The following is a 21,041-nucleotide window of genomic DNA, read 5'->3' as shown; positions in this document are numbered from 1 at the left end:
CTAAAGCAAAAAAAAAAAAAAAAAAAAATGAAGATAAGGGATACAAAATGAAGTAAAGCAAGATAAACCCAGTTTGTAGTGCATGTAGTAGTTTATATGTCAAGATTATTTAATATTTAATATATTTCTTTTAATGTTAATAGCTCATGAAACATATGGTATATCAGCGACTTTTAATTTACATAATGCATACTTGAGAAATAGCCTTGCACTGTTTTTATCTTCATTGTGCTTTGCACTTGACCGATTTTCTGTTTTTCTATCTATATTTTATGTACATAATATTTATTTTTTCAATTATATCACAAATAAAATCAGCCATATTTTAAAATGTAGGCATTAAAAAATTGTTCAACATTGCTTCATTCTGAAGTAAATACAAAAAATGTAAAAAAAAAAAAAAATATTACAAGCATTTCTAATATTGAAACCTATTCATCATGGAAAAATATACCAAATCTTCTTATTCTGGTCACAATAGGAAGAAAAAAAAAAAAAAATGAAATATTTGTAACAAGACAAAAGACAAGATGAAATATTCTTGCGATCGGTTTCCAGTTTCTTTTCAACAATGAAATATACTGCTTCAAAATACATTAAAAATATTTCGAAAAATTTATTAAATATAGAAAGAAAAATTATACGGTAAAAAAAAATGGTATCATTAAGAAGATAATAATTTGAAAATCGCTCCGAAAATCACTTTTTTACCCTCCAAACTATATATTTGCCAAATTTGATAGGTATAAGTCAAACGGTCTGGTTTGTACAGAGCCAGCACATACACATTGAAACAGACATAAGCTTTCTCCTTTTGTTTAAACATCAAAATTTAGTTAAAATACCAATATATTTTTTCGCCAAATACTCTTGTCAACAGATAACATATTTTTAACAAACCTAGACTAATCACTCCTTACCCCTTTTTTTTTCACAGAACTACGTATGATTTATTGGACGTTTATGACCCGTACGGGGATGTTCGTACGGATCTGTCCCACTACCGTCGCTTGGTGGGTATAAACGAAGGTCACAGTATGAAACAGCCGGTATAGAATAGCATCGGAATTGGAATCCTTCGCCTTTGCTGCAGTCAGCATTTATTCTGGCACGTGGTTACTTCTTTCTTTTGTCTTTTTCTGAATCTTCACAATTTGCAATTTTTTGAAGAATTTCGAGAAATGTGTGATATTGAAATTGACACCGAATTCCTCATTGCTCTAGTAAAGGAGAGACCAATTTTGTGGGACAAAACAGGTGGCATTTACAGAGATAGGCATGCAACGAGAATGGCCTGGAAGGAAATATGCATCTTATTGAAAGACGACTTTCAAACATCGGATGTAAAGGAGAAATATGCATTTAGTAAGTATTCATTGTAATTTTTTATGCAAAATGTAAGATGAAAACCATGAAATAATTTGGCATCTCTATTATATATTAATTTTTAAAAATTTAATATGTGAATTCACTTGTTTATTCGAGACAATTAAGAAAATGATTGCATAAAATGTGTGTTATGTTGTTAACTTTTGAACGCTCGCGATTGGAATGTTCTGAAGATTAATCTTTTAATCGTTTCAGCGTCTTCAAAAATTTCTTCAACTCTTCATCATATAAAATTATGCAGAACAGCGCAAGCGTTAGCTACATCAAATTCAAAATCCGCGTCAACTTTTATCAGTAGTATAGAGATGATGGCTCTCATATAAAAAGTACCTTTCACTAGATGATGGCTCTCATATAAAAAGTACCTTTCACTAGATGATGGCTCTCATATAAAAAGTACCTTTCACTAGATGATGGCTCTCATATAAAAAGTACCTTTCACTAGATGATGGCTCTCATATAAAAAGTACCTTTCACTAGATGATGGCTCTCATATAAAAAGTACCTTTCACTAAATGATGGCTCTCATATAAAAACTTTTTATATGAAAACCATCATCTCTATACTACTAAAAGAGCGAGCAATGTTTTCTGCAAGGTTATAAATTTTATTCCCACTCAAAAAAAAGAGGCATAGACTGATAATTGTTGAACGATTTTTATTGTATTTATAAGAAAGAAATATATGTATAAAGAAAGGATATGAATACAAATTATTTTCATTTCATTCGAAAAAGCAGTGCAAACAATTAATACATTATTAAGTAAGACAAAACAACAACTTGAATCATATATATATATACATGCAAAAATAGTATAAAAATTGATTACATTAAAAAATAAAATGTTCTTGGAATTTATTAATAATATCTCATGGAAGATCTTATATAGGTTCGCATTTGCGTTATAGACTGAGAAAACCATGAAAAGACTCAGTCCAACCAGTCGATCTGAGTAAACATTTGATTCACTTACAAAGCATGTGAATATAAGAAAGAAATGTATATAAAGAAAGGATATGAATACAAATTATTTCCATTTCATTCGAAAAACAGTGCAAACAATTAATACAATATTAACTAAGATAAAAACAACAACTTGAATCATATATATATGTACATGCAAAAATAGTATAAAAATTGATTACATTAAAAATAAAATGTTCTTGGTATTTATTAATAATATGTCATGGAAGATCTTCTTATATTGGTTCGCATTTGCGTTATAGACTGAGAAAACCATGAAAAAACTCAGTCCAACCAGTCGATCTGAGTAAACATTTGATTCACTTACAAAGCATGTGAAATAAAATTGAACTAAGAGACAATTTTCCCCTTAACAGAAGGTAGCTATTGAATGCTTAATAGTTTTTCAAAAAAAAATTTTTTTTGAAGAACATAAAAATAAACGAAAATTATATTACCATTATTCTTCAAGCAAGGAATAGTGACCAAAGCATTTTCCGGTCACACCATCCTCATTCAAAAATATTTTATCGTAAAACGGAGATAAAGAAATTTTGTTTGATATGGTTGTAGAAAGAATATGTGATTTTGACTGTATAGAATATTGCTCGTGACGATGAATCGTTTCATTAAGTAAAGAGGTTTTAAAATGTTCATGTGTTATGTTTCTTAAACAACTCTGTTTTACACCTTTTGCCTTTTTCGTTTCAGTATTTTCACATTTGTAGCTGTACATTTTGCATCGTAAACCGATAAATTCTGAAATAGGTTTAGATTTCGTTTCGTCTTTTAAAAACCCTAACTTATTTTGGTTCTCCGAATTAAAAAATTCACTTGAAGATGGATAGTTGCTTAGATCCATGATATCAAAAAATTCGTTTTTAAAATCTTTGTAAACATTATTTGTAAATATTTGCATGAATAGAGAATCAGTATCTGTGTATAAGAGTTTGCAATTTTCTTTATAATATTTTTTGAACTTAGAGTAATATAAAGTATACATGTGTAATTTAGCTAGCTCAAGCACGCAAAATCCTACATAAATTGGTTTGTCGAGAACTAGATTAATTTTTTTCATCTTAAAGACAGCGAAGTCTTCGTTTATGCTCTCAAAGTATTCAAGTAAAGGACTTGCTAAATGCTTTCTACATTCAGCGGGTGTAAGAGCAGTCTTTAAGTTAATTCTTTTTCTGACGTTTTGGCATGTTTTGCCGAAAAAAGCATTATTCATTTTTTTAAAGAAAGATTTTTCAAACTCGCTTTTGGCTTGTTGGCGTTTTTCATTATTAAAATTTATATAGCTTCGCAACCAGTCTGATTGTGAAAAAGCCAAGATCCGATAAATTTTTTTTAAAGACATCCCATGCTTTAAATAGTATTTTAAGTTCCTGTAGTGTAAAATGTAGCGTTTCTTTGGATAAAAATTTGGTGTTAACTTTTTACACTCGGTGAATGGAATATTTTTTTCAGACAATATTTTTTTTTGATAATCTGATAACATTTGTTTATTTATATTTAAGTGTTCTGCTGCTAAGGGAAAATCATGGAAATCATGAGCTGATTTATCATATAGTAAATCTACCTCTAATAAATATCCCGTTTCTGAGTATCGAGATACATTTGCTAAATCAAAAACAGCTATTTCTTCAGGTGAAAGCCAACGAAAATCCCCCACAGGTAGATATTCAGACATGCAATGTCCGTAAAGATTGTTAACATCTAAATTCACAATATAATTTGTAGGTTCATCGGGGTTATAACAAGAAAGATATGGATTATTTGCCTGGGCATATCTTTGACCGAGAAAGCAAATTCCACCTCTCATTTGAGTCTCAAGTAAGACATAGTCTTCTACATTCGATAACAATTTTAATTCCTGACCTGTGAATTTTAAACCAGAATGCCACGTTAAATCAGCAATAGTTAGGAAATGAGCAGGGTCCAAATGATAGTGCATCATGCTTGTTTGTCGAAACGATTGAAATACTTCAGCTAAAAGAATTGTATCTGTATTTTGATACAATTCAAGGTAATCTTGAAAATTTTTACAATGAAATTCTTGGTAAACCCTCAGTGCGTGTTTGTATTCTTTTTTTGTTATGTTCGAATTCGTCAAAATGTTAAAAAAGGCTTCGTGAGGTGGAAATGTCTTTTGTTTTAAAATATCTTTTGATGAAAAATAGCTATAAGGAAAAAATCCTTTTTGTTTGAGTAAGTTTCTATTTGTTTTATTTTGGAAAAAAGAATCAAAAATGTCAAACCGATGTTCAGAAATTTTCAAAATTTCTACAAGAGAAGATAAGGAAGAATCAAGAAATGCGTACGAATCAATAAATTTAATGTAATTATCGAGGGTGAAACTAGTAAATTTTTGACTATTCGTCGGAATTATATCAATCTGATGCGCGAATTCTGGAGACATATGTTTTAACAATAAGTGGGAATCGTACCCCTTAAGGTTGTGAATGACTACAGGAATGAAATTACTTCTTTTTAAATTTAAATTGCATGAATTGTGACAGAAACCTCTAAATATGCCTAAAACATGGCAATGATCTCTGACAATGCGATCACTCGGTTCAAATTTTAACTTGCATATGTAACATGTGCTAGGCTTTCCCGTTGGTATATTTTCCTCGATCATTGGTTTATTGCATGATAGTCTTTTAAATAAAGATTTTGCTAATTTTTTTATTGTTTTTAAAAATATTTGTACTGGATTTTCTCCGCAATAGAATTTGTGATATATTATTTCATTTTTTATATTAATTGCTATTAATGCGAAACTGATTGGTTCGTGATGCTCTAGGTTGGCTGAAAAACTCTGAGATGTATTTGGTAAAACAGTAGATATATTTTTCGTTATGCATTCAAAATCCGCATACAAAATAAAAGGATGGAACAACATTTTGTAAATGCTAGTAAATTTTACAGTGTTTATTTTAGGCGGGGATAGTTTTTGGGGGGCATTTTGGCAACACACTCGCTTATGATCTACAAGACTATTTCGCCTCTGAAATCCAATCAGGCATCGCGAGCAATAATGATGAATCCCTTTTTTGGAGTTTAATAAACGATTTAGATTTTTAATTAAGAAGTAATGCTCTTTATACAGAAGTAAATTTATTTCCGAACCCAACTTTTTATTACTGATATATATGGGGAAAACTTCTTTGTCATAAGTAAAAATATTTATCTTTAAGCTGTTGATACTTTCAAAATGCTTTATGTTAGAGAGTTTCATGGGGAAGGTTACATTTTTCAATTTTAAGTATTTTAGTTTATTTTGGTAACTGCTTGGAGCATTAGAATTTTTTTCAGGAGGAAAGAGATGAGCTAAGCAACTATATATGAAGCATTTGTGATCATCGCAACGTATATTTAGAAGAGTTCTTTTTTTTTTTAAACAGTCAGGTAATTTTATATTACCGCAACCTCCCCGCGGTTCTCTGTACTGTCCGATATTAACATCTAAAAAGTTAATTTTATTAATAACCCAACCACTACCGTTTTGGATATATGTTTCAATGGAATTGAATATTTTCTGAAAACAGCTTTTAACTTTACTTTTTACTTGGTTATATGATATTATGCGTTCAGCAAATGAACAGAAGTAAGCGTTTTGCAGTAAATTGTCAGGATGAGTATCTTTAATAAATTCAATGCTTATGCATATTAAAAGACGGAAAGGTAGGTTTTGCTCTAATAAGAGTAAGAAAATGTTTTCTCGAATTTCGTTATATAAGTTGTAGGGATCAGAGTGTATCGGAGAGTGTCGGTAAGCTGAAATATAACCTCTAAAACTTGATTCTATTCTATTAAACGACATTCTAAGAAGATGAATATAGGGAAAATTGTCAAGTTAGTTCAATTTTTTTACAAAATTTTCATTTAACTCGTGAATGTCAATTTTTCTTTATATGTTCTGCAAACACATTTATAGCTTTTTTTAAAGCTCCCAATTGGTCAAGATTCATGTTGAATCTGTTCTTTGTTTCATCTCCAACATTCTTTTGGAAAGCAAGATAATAGGACTTTCTGTATTCCTTGATGCTGATGTTAATCCCTTTTCCTAGGTAAGCGCTTATTGGGGGTATGAGCTTTTTCTCTTCTGTCGGATCAGAAAAATTATACTCGAAATTCTTTGCTCTTTTGGTGGACTCCTCTTTTTTCTCATCGTTTGATTTTCTTTTAGCTATCAGAAAAGGGATAATATTTTGAAATTAAATCTAAAGATACAAAATGTAAAATGATTTTACATTTTACCGTCATGTTTTTTCTTTGGGAATTTAAAAATCTAAAGTCTAAATTGACTTATAAAATCAAATCTAATTTACCGCTTGTATGCTTTTCCTTGGAAGGAAGGGGAAATAACTGCTCGCCGTCTGAATCGCTATCAGTTAAGCCTATTAGGAAGTGTGAAAACTTAACTTTATTTTTAAAAAATTATGTTACACATGCTTAGCAATCTAAAAAGAATATGAAAATGCAATCACTTACTGACGCTCGCTTTGTGACTGTCCATGATAGCTGAGTAGTACTTAGATACACGCACTCTGAGGAAGACGGAGACAGAGATGAAGATGAAGTCTTCAACAAGATCGGTAGTATATGTACAAAGGCTGATGTAGCTTATATTTATACCCCTGTTTATGTAAGTGGCAATGGAATAATTGTTTATTATCTGTAGAATTTCCCAGGAACGCCTTGTTCTCCCTGAACTGGTGACCTTAAAGTAATTTTAAAATAACTTTATGTGCATTTTCCTACCTTAACCCACTTTCACCACCTTGAGAATAAAACAACGTAATTTTACGGTGATATAGGATATTACAAAAAACATATTGATGTAGCGAAGCAAAATAAGACAGACGCAATTATACAGTTAAATTATATTTTTATTCAGGGATTGTTAAAATATTACATCGAGTGGTACAATCAGTTTCTTCGTGTTGCTTATGCATGTAGAACATCGATTCATTGATGATGTTACATTAAATGACAGTTAGTGCTGCTTAGTATTACAATTTTATATAGAGTTTACAATGCTGAGCTATTCTCAGTATCTTAGCTGTATAGTTTAGTATTTACATTTATTTTCTTTGAAGTTGTCCACAATTCCATTGCAGATCTTTGAATCATGAGTAATTGATTCGCCGAAGTTCGCTTTGTATTACGTTTTACAATCAAATGTCTGTCGATAATTCATAGCAGAACCGTTATGGAGTTCTCTGACAATATCATTATTGTTGAGAACCTTGAAATAGGCAATCTTCAATCTGCAGTCTGAATCAACTGTATCCATTTGATAGGAGTTCGCAGCTTGAACACAGGATATCATATTTTCGTAAAGGGAATCGGTGAAGCAATGAATCATATAAGCTGATCCAGTACGCTTCAAGTACATAAAGCCATATCTCAGTTCGGAAGTCATCGTTTCTGCTGAATCAGTTGAAGCACAATGAGAATTCCCCAGTTAGTGTATCTCTTTTATATGCTCTGTATGAAAAGTGACCTCCAAAAAAATATGTTAAATTTATATAGAGAGCTTATAGAGAGAGCATATATAATTATATTCTGTTGAAACATGTCTAAAGACATCTATTTCTGAAATCACGAGCTTCACAAATTTGATTTGAATATGGAGAAAAGCAGCAATTTTGTAAACGAAATTTGCTAGCTACAAATTTTTTAATAAACTTCTCGTTATTTTCAATTTTATTAGAATCTAGAGGTGACAAAGTTTGCTTTCTCACAAAATTGTACAAGAAATGAAGGCAAAAATGACCACAAGTATACGACACTAAGCTTTGATATCTACATTTGTTCCAAGCAAAATTTGCAGCGTTATTTTCTATGAACTTTAAAATATATTTGTTATTCGGCACAGAAGCGTAACTACAAAAATAGTAACATTTATTATTCCGAAATGCTATTGCAACCCAATGACTTCCCGGTTTTGTTTTAGGATCTAAATTTACAATAAAACATGAATAACTATCTATTGTCTTAGGCAATTCATCTGAAGCGTATACACCTCCAAATTTAGAACGTAGACGGAAGTCGCTGCATGCAAGTCTGCACAAAGTTGTGCTATCCATTTTCAAAAATCTGAAAAAATACTGCGACTTTTGTCGATTTCTATAGTATTTCGATACTCTGAAAAAACTATTAAATTTACAGTTTCAGATAATGCTTTGCTGAATTTTATATCAATAGTTAAATTACCATTGCGTGAAATACTTTCATGCATTCCGTCCGCGTTGAGATCGGGCGTCAAATCTACAGCGAACAGCGTATACCCATCTTTATATTCAGTGTAACTTATATTAATGTCTTGATCTTTATGATATCTACCCAAATCAGTAAATAGACTCATATAACATCTGCTGTAACTGTTAGAATTATCAAATTTTGGTTGAAAGGGCTTTGACGGAATCATACGATTGCCATCTAATATACAAAGATATGATAAATCATAATGCTTGAAATTGAATGGATTTTTTGAAAAATCCCCATTAAATGCAGCATTAGATACCATACCCATTATAAGTCGTGTCGGTAATTGTCCAATGAACGCATTAGGGATAGTTATTGATTGCATTCCTGAAGAAAGTGCGAATGATTTCACTTCTGTTCTGCGAATAGGCATTTTTATAACTCCCTTGCTTAAAGCTAATTCATGGGCAATCACGACTGAGGGAGCGACTTTAATTTTCCTAACAAATAATGATGCATGATATATAACTACTTTAAAATCTTGCGTGGCTGACATCAGAGCAAAAGAATCCTTATTTCTTTCTAATTTGATCCGAAGATTCACCGAATTTATAAGACATTTGCTCTGATTGCCTAGATCGAAATGTAATGGACCTATCATATCTATAAGTTTACTATCTTTGCAGATGTTATATCTAGTTTGGTAACCGGAATTTGCATTATCACCAACATTAGCTAGTTCTACTGATTCATGCTTAGAAGCAGCGTCTTTGTAGAAAAGACCCGATGTTAGCATTGATTCTTGAACAGCTCGAGGTGAAAGCAAAGCATCGAAAATACATCTATATGCGTAGTTAGCTTGCGAAGAAACCTGCTTGTCATTTAATGTAACTGAACATTCAGAAAATATCGTATTAAGGAGATAATTGATAGGAGCCACTTGATCAGGCGTTCCAATTACTGCTCCATTTCTCTTTTTAATTTTCACTTGTAGATGCAAAAGTGTATGGGATAAGTCCAGATAATGTTCACCACTTCCGCTTACGTAAAATTCAATTGGCGTCTTTTCATTCAGAGATGCAACAGGAAAAATCTCAGTGAATGAGCTGTCTTCTGTTGATAATTGTACAGGATTCACGTTAAAAAGGTCTAATTCACTCTGCAAGCAAGCACACGCTCGGGAATCCATTATGAAAATATGTCTGCTTTCTTTAATTTCTTTCGGCTCCGCTTGACACGTTGCGAATGATTTTTCTTCTGGAATTTCTTTCTTTTTATACCCGAACCGCTCTGAATTTTATGAATAATGTCGTCTTTTATTTGTTTTGATGTTTCGCGAAATCGCGATCTTGCCGAGTCTTTAAGAGATGAACCTGAAGCAACATCTGACATTACTTTTGAACCTGCGCTTAGAAGGTGTTTTCCTAAATACTTTCCAGCTTTCAGTGCTATGGGAGAAATAAATCGAAATAAATTTGAAAACATTCCATATCCTCTTTGGTGGCCAACACCCTGAAAATATGGTCCACCGCCAGCCTGCACTTGCGAGCAGTAATAATCTTCACAAGCTTTTTGATCCAAATGCATTCTCTTTCACGATCGGATTTAAAATGATTCATCACAAAATAAGTAATAGTTTTATAGTGTTCTGCGACGGAAGGAGAGAACCAAGAGTGATTTCCCACTGGTAAAAATTATACCATCTCCAGAGCTACTTCTCAATTCGATTTCTATGCAATCGATATAATTTTTGCGCAAAGGAAAATACAGCGGTCTTTGATAATTTATTACTATTTGGTCTTCTTTTTTCGACATAACAGGAATAATACGGAGTAAAGGAGCAATTGTATCCCCTACAAAGTGCGATTCTATGATATCACTATAGACATAAATTTCGGTGATTCCTCCATCTAACTCCAATTGATAGTCAGATATATGAGTTCCGCCATTTAATGTGGATTCTTTGAAACCTAAAAGATCTCTTAATCCTTCTTGTAAAGTCAGAGTTGAATTTTCTGGTATATGAATTTTGATCTTATTGTTCGCTAAATGATTAAAAGCAAGGTGTTTAAAAGATCCAAACAACTGCTCTGAGTTTTTATAAAATCCGACTTGTAGTTCCATATCCTCTGTTTTTTTAATTTTCACAGGAATTGTTGGTTTATCCGTAATGCTCACGCGGAAGTATTCGTTCATAGGAGGCCTTTCAATTTTTTGCAAAACATGTAACGTTCTACCCGTTAAAACAATATCTTTCGTCATGCCCAACATTCGCATAAACAACGGGGCATATAATAACCTAAACTCGAGTTCAACATTCTTTTGAACCGTTATTTCTACTTTATCTTCTTTAAAGTCGAATATAAAATCCGCTGCACCTCCTATACCAGTCTGCATTAGATTATGATTTATATGCTGAAAGAGTTCGTGATGTATGTTGTCCATATCAGTATACTTATGATTAAACCTGGTGACGCGAATTATAAAATGCCTTTTCATATTTCGAGCGATAATTTTGAAAATATTGTCTTTGTTTGTCTTTGATGGTTTTCTGTACATAAAACTTTCCGATGTTTTTATAACTCTATCCTCTCTAGGTAAGTTTAACATAGTTAACAATCTTGGTGAATCAGCAGCTGTCAAGTGTAGTTCATAATTCGGAGCAATAAGTATATTCATATTCTTGTGATCCAATTCGAAAGAGACGAAATGTCCACATATTGCTTCAATACTTTGGTTAATGTTATCGATTATATCCTCATCAGAAGTTCCCTGTTCAATTTTTATTCTGATTGAGTACTCCAGAAAATCCTTTTCCACCAATTTTGTTTCCTCGTAAGTTATCGAATATTTATTATTATGATTTCCGATGTTGAACCAGGTTCGAGGAACGAATATTTCTGATAAACCAACTTCCCATTCACCAGTTAGTATTATTGGACGAGATAATTTCGTTCTGAATGATGCTTGCGTATTTTTTGGAAAGTAATCCATGCTAGAGTTGCTGGGAAGCGTAATGTAAAAATCGTTCACTTCATCCATGCTGCTTTTACCCACGAGTTGAACCGATTATCAAAGCCTTTCCACTTCACGTAATATTCTTTCTTCGTACCTTTGCCCTTTGTTTTAAGCACCTTTTCTATATGCCAATAATCCTCAGGGCGTTTCAATATTTTCTGGAGTTCTTCTGCGTAAAATCGTCCTTTTATAGCTTCTGATTTAAGGTCTTGAAGCTCGAATGTAGTTGGATAAGAGGGATATACTTTTGACACCATAAACACCTCATCGCTCCACCCTGGTAAATATCCTCGTCTGAACGATTTATTCGCTTTCGATATTCTTACTAAATCTCCCTTATTCAAAATCACTCGCGAGTTCTTCAATGTGTAACCATATAATTTTTTGAAGATATGTGGTTCAAAATCACGAGTGACTTTTGAAGGTGCCATGCCAATGCTACGATGTTCACTGTCATTATACGACTTTACTAGTGACTGTAGCACATCATCATATCTATAAGATTTTCTATATGTGAATACCCTGAACATTTTGTTTTTTAAAGTTCTGTTGAACCTCTCAATAACACTAGCTTTATGATCACCTTCAGCTGAATAGTGGTTAATGTTGTACCTCTTAAACAATGACTGAAGTTGCGTATTGTAAAATTCCTTGCCCTTATCGCTTTGAATGTGTTTAGGCTTAACCTGCTGTAACAATTTTTCAAAAGCATTTTTTACAGCCACAGAAGTTTTGCTTTTAAGAGGTATAACATAGGCATACTTCGAAAATACATCAATTACGGTGAGTAAATACTTAAACCCATTATTATGTTCTGCTAAATGCTGTAAATCCACAAGATCGCATTGCCATAAATCATTTATACCATATGAAAGCGTCGACATCCGAGAAAATTTATACCGAACTGGTTTATGTAACGAATAAGTATCTTGGGTCATTAACCAGCGTTTAGCTTTCTCATATGGAACTTTAGAGATTGCTGATAGTTTCTTTATTCCGCCAAATGATGCAGGGTTTGCGAAATCGTAATATGCTGCTTCTAATATTCTTTCCATTTTCTTTTCGAGTTTTGCTTCTTCTTCTTTGCTTTTGAATCTGGAGATTTCAGATTAATTTCGTTTTGGATCTCGCCTGCGTCTGTGTCAAACCCGAAATTTTCTACTAGCTTCTGGTTGCCAATCCAACGTGTTGGTATTTTTATCTCTTTAATACCCCTCCAAAACACTGAAAAACCATGTGGTTCATAACCTTTCTTTACATTTCTCATTAAATATGAAAATAAGTCAATAACGTTTGTGTTTTTAACGATTTCGTTATCTTTCATCAATTCACCATATTCATTCCAAGCATAGCTGCGTGTATTCAATTTTTCAGCAATAGGCGAAATAAATTTTTGGAAGTTCGCAGGAACTGAAAGTATGATATCACGTAATATAGGATCTTCCACTGAGTTACTTTTAGGCGATTCTTGAACTTGTTCCTTAGAGTCTTCAATAGTTACACGTATCGGTGGTTTAGGCACATTTATAGCATGCTGATATTTTAAAAGCAGTTGGCTCAACAGTTTTGCTTTTGCATCATCCGAATAGTTTGACTCATGAAGAAGGTTTAATATTTGGTTTTCAATACCATGTACTCCGGTATCTGATGTTTTCGAAAAGTAAGTTGCTGCTAAATCTTCAGGAACGAGAGCCATTCTCCGAGACATTGCTGCGAATATTAAATTCAGCTTCCTATTGCTTTTCCGGCAAGGCCTACTAACGCAGATAGAACTGCGGGAAGAATGAGGGGTAGGAAGCCTCCCGTTTGGTTAATTAATTCTTTTCTCTTTTTTTCTAAAGATAATTTTTTATTAACAATTTTTCTTATAGCCGTTTTATATTTACGTAATTTCTTTACGCTCACCGATAAATTACCACCTAAGACGTTTACACAAATTTCGCATAAGCAATGTAACTGACTTTTGTTAGCAGTCCGTATTATTGCTCTTTTTTGTGCTGGAGATGCGCTGAGTAGTAGTTTCAGTAAGTGATAATGCTTCTTTATATTCTTCATTTTATCGGTAAATATATCCAATAAAATCCATTGGAATCAGGGAACACGCTCTCTCTGAGCCTAAATTTTTCATCCGTTCTCGGGTGTAGGTCCACCAACAAATAGTTAAAATTGCCTTGCGTGCTCTTTTTGTAAGCATCCATAAAATATGCTGCCTTATTTCCGTATACTTGTCTTGCGAAACACTGGATTTGTCCCACGTCACGATTGTTTTTAAATAATATTACATATTGTGCATTCAGACTTATGTCTCGCATCACTTTATTTCGGGGAAATAGATTCTGCAAAATCAGAATCACACTGATTCTAGAATGGTGTGCTGTAATAGTGAACAATTCCGCATAATCTTGGCAAAGTTGATCCATCTGATCATCAAATACATATAGATTTCCGCTTTCGACTTTTTCTGGAAAACCTTGAACAAATTTCATTTCTTTTTCTTTAGCAAACCATGGCTGAAAAACTTTATAGCACCAGATAATATTTTTAAATTCAAAATCATATGCTTTATGTGCAATCATTTGTCGCACCAATGAGGTTTTACCCGACTGCGATGCTCCTACACATAGTAAACACGAAGGATGTTTCAATTTGAACATTGTTCACATACTTTCTGAAATTCTTTCTCAGTCATTTGAACTCCTAAAAAGCTTGCTGATAAATATGTTGAATTTACGTTAAAAAAATATCGTATGTCATGAATATTTGCACCCTGTTTTAAACATTCATGATAAAATAATTTCCTTCCTATATGTATCGAACGAAAGCACGTTTTATTATTAATTTTAATTTCGTTGTCAGTCGTCTCAAGGTGGTTTGATATTATAAAAATTAATTCTGCTGTAGCTAGAATTATTAAAACAAACAAGCTCAACTTTTTTCCATCCATTTCCCGTGTATACTGGGTGACTAAATGACGATTTCGATCGATAAATTTCTTTATATTCTTTTTTTCTTCAGATGTCCCCCATTATAAACAAATGCTTTTTTTTCACCTTGGAAAAAAAAATGGAACGCGCATTTCCTCTTCTTCGCAAACTTGTACTTAACCTTTCCTCCCGACCTGAATACACCCGCTTTAACGGATCATTTTCTACCGTGATTTCAATGGTACCAAGGTTCGTATCTGCATACTCTCTTCTCAGCAAACTTCATTTGCAGCGTGCATCATTTCAGATCTGTAATTTATCTGAAGGTTCTTTTAGTTGTTGTGCCTCTTTTTTTTGAGTGGAAATAGAACTTATAACCTTGCAAAAACATTGCTCGCTCATTTTAATCGCCGCGGTTCAATCGAATGAGCCAGCAATGCTTCTCTCACTCATTGTTTTTCATGATTTTATTCTTGATCGTAACGTTTTTTCCCTTCTATCAATTTCCTTTCGGTGAAAAATGAACTTGTAAAGTTATAAAAACAATTCTAGATGAATTTAATCGCTTCGGTTTAAATATATGAGTTAACAATGTTCCTCCGTATACAGATAAAATTTTACTTATTTCTTTTTATAATCTAGAGACATTTGTTGTAATTATAATGTTATTCTAAATTTTTAATTCTGAAATGAGATAAAAAAAATTCATTTAGTTGAATATTTCAACTATTTTGAAAGGCACTTTTTATATGAGAGCCATCATCTAGTGAAAGGTACTTTTTATATGAGAGCCATCATCTAGTGAAAGGTACTTTTTATATGAGAGCCATCATCTAGTGAAAGGTACTTTTTATATGAGAGCCATCATCTAGTGAAAGGTACTTTTTATATGAGAGCCATCATCTAGTGAAAGGTACTTTTTATATGAGAGCCATCATCTAGTGAAAGGTACTTTTTATATGAGAGCCATCATCTAGTGAAAGGTACTTTTTATATGAGAGCCATCATCTAGTGAAAGGTACTTTTTATATGAGAGCCATCATCTCTATACTACTTTTATCAATCGATTGCAAATCGACTCATTGTTAATGAGAATACCAAAAGTTCACTCAAATTATCTGCGAGGTCTTTTTAGATGATAATCAATATTCATTCCGTTCTAATTTCTGATATTTTATTCTCAGTGTGATTTTTAAAAAAAAAATAGTAGAAGCTTAATATCTACCCAATTTCCGAGATTTATGTTCACAAAACCGGTAGGCAGAATCGGCAGCTGCTGTCAGTAAAAAAAGAACCAAAATCACTGTGATCACAGAATTTAAATCACCCCACATGGGCTAGTCATCCAAACATGATTTCGATTAATTACTTTTATGTAATAGCTATTGTAATCGTTAAAAAAAAAAAAATCGAACTAGAGAATTTGACGAATCTCCATGTTTCAGGCCTTCCTGACTTCGAAAAACATATTTTTGGCAATATCTCTGCTTTTCTATTTGTTTGTGAACATCATTACTTCAAAAACGCTTTGATATTTAGTCTATGGACTTAAAACTGTGTTTACAAATTTCTATATACGAGGGCAATTCAGAAACTAACCTCCGGTTGATTGAAAAAAATACACCAAGTTAAGTAAAAATATTTTAATATATACATCTTACAACTACATCTTTGCACTATTTTTCGACATAGTCTCCATAACGATTGAGGCACTTATCGTATCTCTTCACAAGCTTTGAAATTCCTTCTGCATAAAAATCACCCGCTTGTGCCTTGAGCCAGCCTGTGACCGCATCTTTGAGCTCTTCGTCGTCATCAAACCGCTGGGACCCGAGCCATTTCTTCATACGCATGAAGAGGTGATAATCGCTTGGCGCCAGATCTGGGCTGTAAGGTGGATGGTTGAAAACGTCCCACTTGAAGGACTCAAGAAGGGCTGTTGTTCTGCGAGCAGAGTGAGGACGGGCGTTATCGTGCAAAAAAACGATACCGGAAGTCAGCATACCACGGCGTTTGTTCTGTATAGCCCGTCGTAATGTTTTTAGTGTTTCACAGTACACGTCTTGATTAATGGTCGTCCCACGTTCCATGAATTCAACCAACAACACCCCTTTGGCATCCCAAAACACCGTTGCCATCAGTTTTCTGGCAGAAAAATCTTGCCGGGCTTTTTTTGGTTTGGTAGGCGAATCTGAATGTGCCCACATCTTTGATTGTTCTTTTGTCTCAGGGTTCACGTACTTAATCCAGGTTTCGTCACCGGTCACGATTCTATTTAACAATGGTTCTCCTTCGTCCTCATAACGTGACAGAAAGTCTAATGCAGAGGCCATTCTTTGACTTTTGTGGTGGTCGGTAAGAATTTTGGGCACCCATCGTGCACAGAACTTACGGTAACCCAATCTTGCTGTCACTATCTCGTACAAAAGAGTCTTAGAAATCTGTGGAAAATCAGTAGACAACTCCGCCATTGTGAAACGTTGATTTTCACGAACTTTTGCATCAACTGTCTGAACGAGTTCGTCAGTCACCAAGGATGGTCTACCACTCCTCTCTTCATCATGAACGTTTTCTCGTCCACTTTTAAATAAAAGTACCCATTCACGGACAACTCCTTCACTCATAACTTTTGGTCCGTACACGGCACAAAGCTCACGATGAATAGCTGCTGCAGAGTATCCTTTGGCTGTAAAAAACCTTATAACAGCACGCACTTCATATTTGGCGGGATTTTCTATTGCAGCACACATTTCAAACTGCCACAAAAACTAAACTAGCGCAGGTACGATGTTCACTCGACTACGGCTTGATGCCGACTGACCTGCTGAGCGTGTGAATGCACAGATGGCGCGCTACTCCCCCCACTACCCGCACTGTGACCAATCGGAGGTTAGTTTCTGAATTGCCCTCGTAATTTTGAATGAAATCTATTCAAACAAACTGTGACTGTTCAAGTACTAGGGAACTCGATAACAAAATGTAAACATATATATATATATATATATATATATATATATATATATATATATATATATATATATATATATATATATATATATATATATAGCTAAAATTTAGTATACAGTTTAGCAAGTAAAATATAGATTCTTGTCAGATTTTGAACCAAATCTATCGAAAGGTTGATCGTTTGTCAGCTTATACTTTCTATGTCTGTAAACGGAGTGCTAACATTCGGTATGTGATCATGTGATTATAATTGTTGTTCCGAGTCAAAATTTTTTTCAATTCAATTAGAAAAAAAGGTGTTCAGAATATATATTTGCACGTTATATTCAGTAAAAATACTGGGTTATGCCAAAACTCTATATTTTATAACTCTAGTTCACCAGTGAAATGCAAGGTGTTCGGCTCCTAAGGTCCAGAATTTTATGTGGAGGGAGAGGAAAATAAGATTTTTTTATTGAAGAGTATGCGAGAAAATTTCGGGAAGACTACTGCCGCTGGGTGGAATTGTATCTATTTCGCTGAGAAAGCGATAGCTGAAAACTCTTTGAGTTAGACAGATTAAATTTAGCATTTGGTTTCTACTTCAGATTTGCAGAATTCTATCAAAATTTGAACAAAATTCCTTCAAAATTTATCCGTTTGTTTGAATATAAGTTCACATGATTATAAAATTTAAAGAGCTAGATAAGTGTAGTTTAACATAAAGATTCAAATTAAAATTTTGTACACATTTAAAGATAGATATGTCACAAATTTGGATTCAAATCCGTCTAGGGTTAACTGTCATTCGGCTTATACTTTCCCAAGCATTTAAACGCGATAACTCAAAAACAGTAATGCCATGCTATTATTCTTATCACCTGTCATGTCCGGAGATTAAGAAACTTGAGTTCAAGATCTCCGTGACACTCCTTTCAAATCGACAACTCAAAAATTCAATGCCTTAAATATATGAAATTTGGCATGTGATTTTGTGAATGCAATTGTAGTTGTATGTCGAATTTTAATTTTAATCGGTCCAACCGCATCCTAGAAAAAAATCTTCTCTTATTAATCTTCGAAAAAAAATCACCAAAGATCGCATTCTAATAGACTCTACTGACATATAATTTAAATCAATTAAATTATCAAATAAATTAAATCAATCCAATTATCGTATTTGAGCTCAAGGGAGTCTTCTTTCTCGCATATTCTCAAAAATCTGAGCACTCGTGGTGTTCACTGTCCTGCTCAAGGTTCGCAATTTTATGCGAAGTGAGGCGAATATTAACCTTTATATTCATTCACATACGTGCTATTTGCTTTTCAGTATTGCAAGGATATTTACATATTTACTGCATGACAATGGCGAACTGTAGCTACAACAGATCTTTCTTTTGGGTTTAAATGAAAAAAAAAGTTTTATGAAAGGGGGAAAGATTATGGGTGTAAAGTGAAACGTTTTTTAATGATACATTAAATGATAAATAAAATGATACATTAAAAATGTATCATTTTATTTTTCTTCAAATTTATTATCAAAAAATGCAACATTAATAAAAAAAATAAAGGTATTAACAAAATCACTAACAAAAACATTAATAAAATCTAAATATTAATAAAATAATTCTATGATTCAAAATTACTTAAATTTGCGACAATGCGACACATTGGAAATATTCCAAAAGAATATCTAATATATACCAAATAATGTAAAACAAAAATAAGCATTAAATATTTTTTTAAACTAAAATATGCTTCTATAATTAATGTTGACTATTCCATTTACTTATGTTAAATTCTATTAAAAAAATCTCTTATTTAATTTCTGATATCGTAGAAATAACAAAATAATTCGAAGAACTTTAAAGAATAGGGTTTTAGATCATGTACATTTTTTTTTAATTAGCCTCTTGTGGAAGCAAATACGTTAAACAAATTTTATGTATAAAGAACATGAATATCTAATATTCATTTTTTCATTATTGCAGGAATTGAAGTAACGAGGAGATGGTATAATATCAGAGATGCGTTCGCAAAGTTCTGTAAAAAAGATAGAGAATTGAAGAAAAGTGGTACAAGAGTCTCTAAACTAAAAAAATATATCTACCATGATCAGTTGAAATTTTTGTCAAAGTTTTATACAACAGAGAACGTGGTGGAAAACTGTGAAGATGAAAGAGAAAACAATGATATCTCAAGACCTGATACTTCAAAACGATCAGATTCAGGAAAAGAAGATGAATTAACTTCTGCTGAAGCAAAGCCAATTCAACTTTCAGATTCGATAAAAGACAAAAGGTCAAATGAATCTGAATTTGGGACATCGAGGACCATCGCAAATGAAAAATCTAACAGGCACCTATGTTTTTTCAAAGGCGTTATCCCCTTTTTAGAAGAATTTAGTGAACAAGAAGTTGTGAAGTTTAAGACGGGAGTGTTACAATTAATCGCTAACATCAAAGATCAAAGACACGGAATGCCACATGCTCAAGTTCCTGCTCCATTTCTCTCCTTTTCCACCCAACATGGATCTTCAGGCATGCCATCAAGTACAACCATGTACCATCCATTGCATCATCAAATTCAACCATTTCCAATCCATCCGTTTAGACAATTGCATCAACATTTTTGGTCAGCAGTCTGTCCCATATGTAATGCTGGATCCATCAACCGATATTAGTCATCCAGTACAGTTCATTCAGTTAGTACAAACGACATAACAAATGTTCGATTTTAGTGTTGGTATTTGAATCTTATCACTTTTATAGGATATTTTGAGAGCTTTTATCTGAATTCAATGTAATGAGGTAATTTTATGTTTAGATTTTCATTTATAAGCAAAAGGAGGAAATTATTAAAAAAAAAATTCTTATTAATATTTAAATACATTATTTCATCGTATTATGTGGACTGTATTTTTGGATATAAAACATATGTTCTGCAATATTAAGCCTTTTTATTCGTCATTTCCAACATTTTTTTTATTCGCCCGCTTGAGTCTGGCCTCATTCTATTTTACAAATTTTTTTTACAGTGGCGCGTCAGTGTGCGTTTTTGCTACACATGATTTAACATGCAGCAGTATTTGTGTGAATTTTAAATGTTTTCATTATTATTTTAGAATAAATTAATATTTGATTTAATATTCACTGTATATAATATTTAAATGATTTTCTTAGAATAATTTAACATTTAATTTAAAAATGATTTCTTTATTATTTTAGAATGTTGTTGTGACTTTACAACCTTGTTGACAGTTATCTGTCAGTGATTTAAGCCGAGTAGGCGTCTCTTATTTTTTCAGTAGCGCCAACTAGGGCCAAGAGTACGACTTGACTACTTCACGCGTCACATTCGTTTGCACAGCCCCTTTTCACAGGGGGTCACATTCACACACCTCACAAATAGAACACAGAAGAAGAACAACCATGCCCGAACCATGACAGATGCGCTACTCCTATGCCGGGACACCGACATTATGTTAGAATGCATTATTGTTGAAACTTAACATTCCTTTGTGAATTTTAAGTGACTTCACACTTTTAGAGCACATTAATATTCAATTTTATGATTTTATT

General features: G+C 32.8%; 2 protein-coding genes across 7 annotated transcripts; one reads left to right on the top strand and one right to left on the bottom strand.

Annotated features, from left to right (window-relative positions):
• Positions 1-1,125: 1,125 nt before the first annotated feature.
• Positions 1,126-20,264, top strand: LOC129968703 (uncharacterized). Its single transcript, XM_056082872.1, has 2 exons — positions 1,126-1,365; positions 19,452-20,264. Exons 1-2 carry the CDS (start codon positions 1,182-1,184, stop codon positions 20,141-20,143), a joined length of 876 nt encoding a protein of 291 aa, XP_055938847.1. The 5' UTR covers positions 1,126-1,181; the 3' UTR covers positions 20,144-20,264.
• LOC129968702 (uncharacterized) lies at positions 2,079-14,813 on the bottom strand. Of its 6 annotated transcripts, none has more exons than XM_056082870.1 (3): positions 6,854-14,813; positions 6,691-6,759; positions 2,079-6,548 (listed from the first exon to the last, which is right to left on the bottom strand). In XM_056082870.1, exon 1 carries the CDS (start codon positions 11,612-11,614, stop codon positions 10,211-10,213), a length of 1,404 nt encoding a protein of 467 aa, XP_055938845.1. In that variant the 5' UTR covers positions 11,615-14,813; the 3' UTR covers positions 2,079-6,548; positions 6,691-6,759; positions 6,854-10,210. The 6 variants fall into 6 exon arrangements, with proteins under 6 accessions (XP_055938845.1, XP_055938842.1, XP_055938840.1 ...); XM_056082867.1 differs by having other exon boundaries at positions 2,087-6,548; positions 6,691-6,778; positions 6,854-14,488; XM_056082865.1 differs by having other exon boundaries at positions 2,087-6,548; positions 6,854-14,488.
• Positions 20,265-21,041: the final 777 nt, after the last annotated feature.

The sequence above is a fragment of the Argiope bruennichi genome, chromosome 5, assembly GCF_947563725.1.
Source record: "Argiope bruennichi chromosome 5, qqArgBrue1.1, whole genome shotgun sequence".
Classification (NCBI taxonomy): Eukaryota; Metazoa; Arthropoda; class Arachnida; order Araneae; family Araneidae; genus Argiope; species Argiope bruennichi.
The sequence above is the reverse complement of the archived record's forward strand: the minus strand, read 5'-3'. Positions and strand labels throughout refer to the sequence as shown.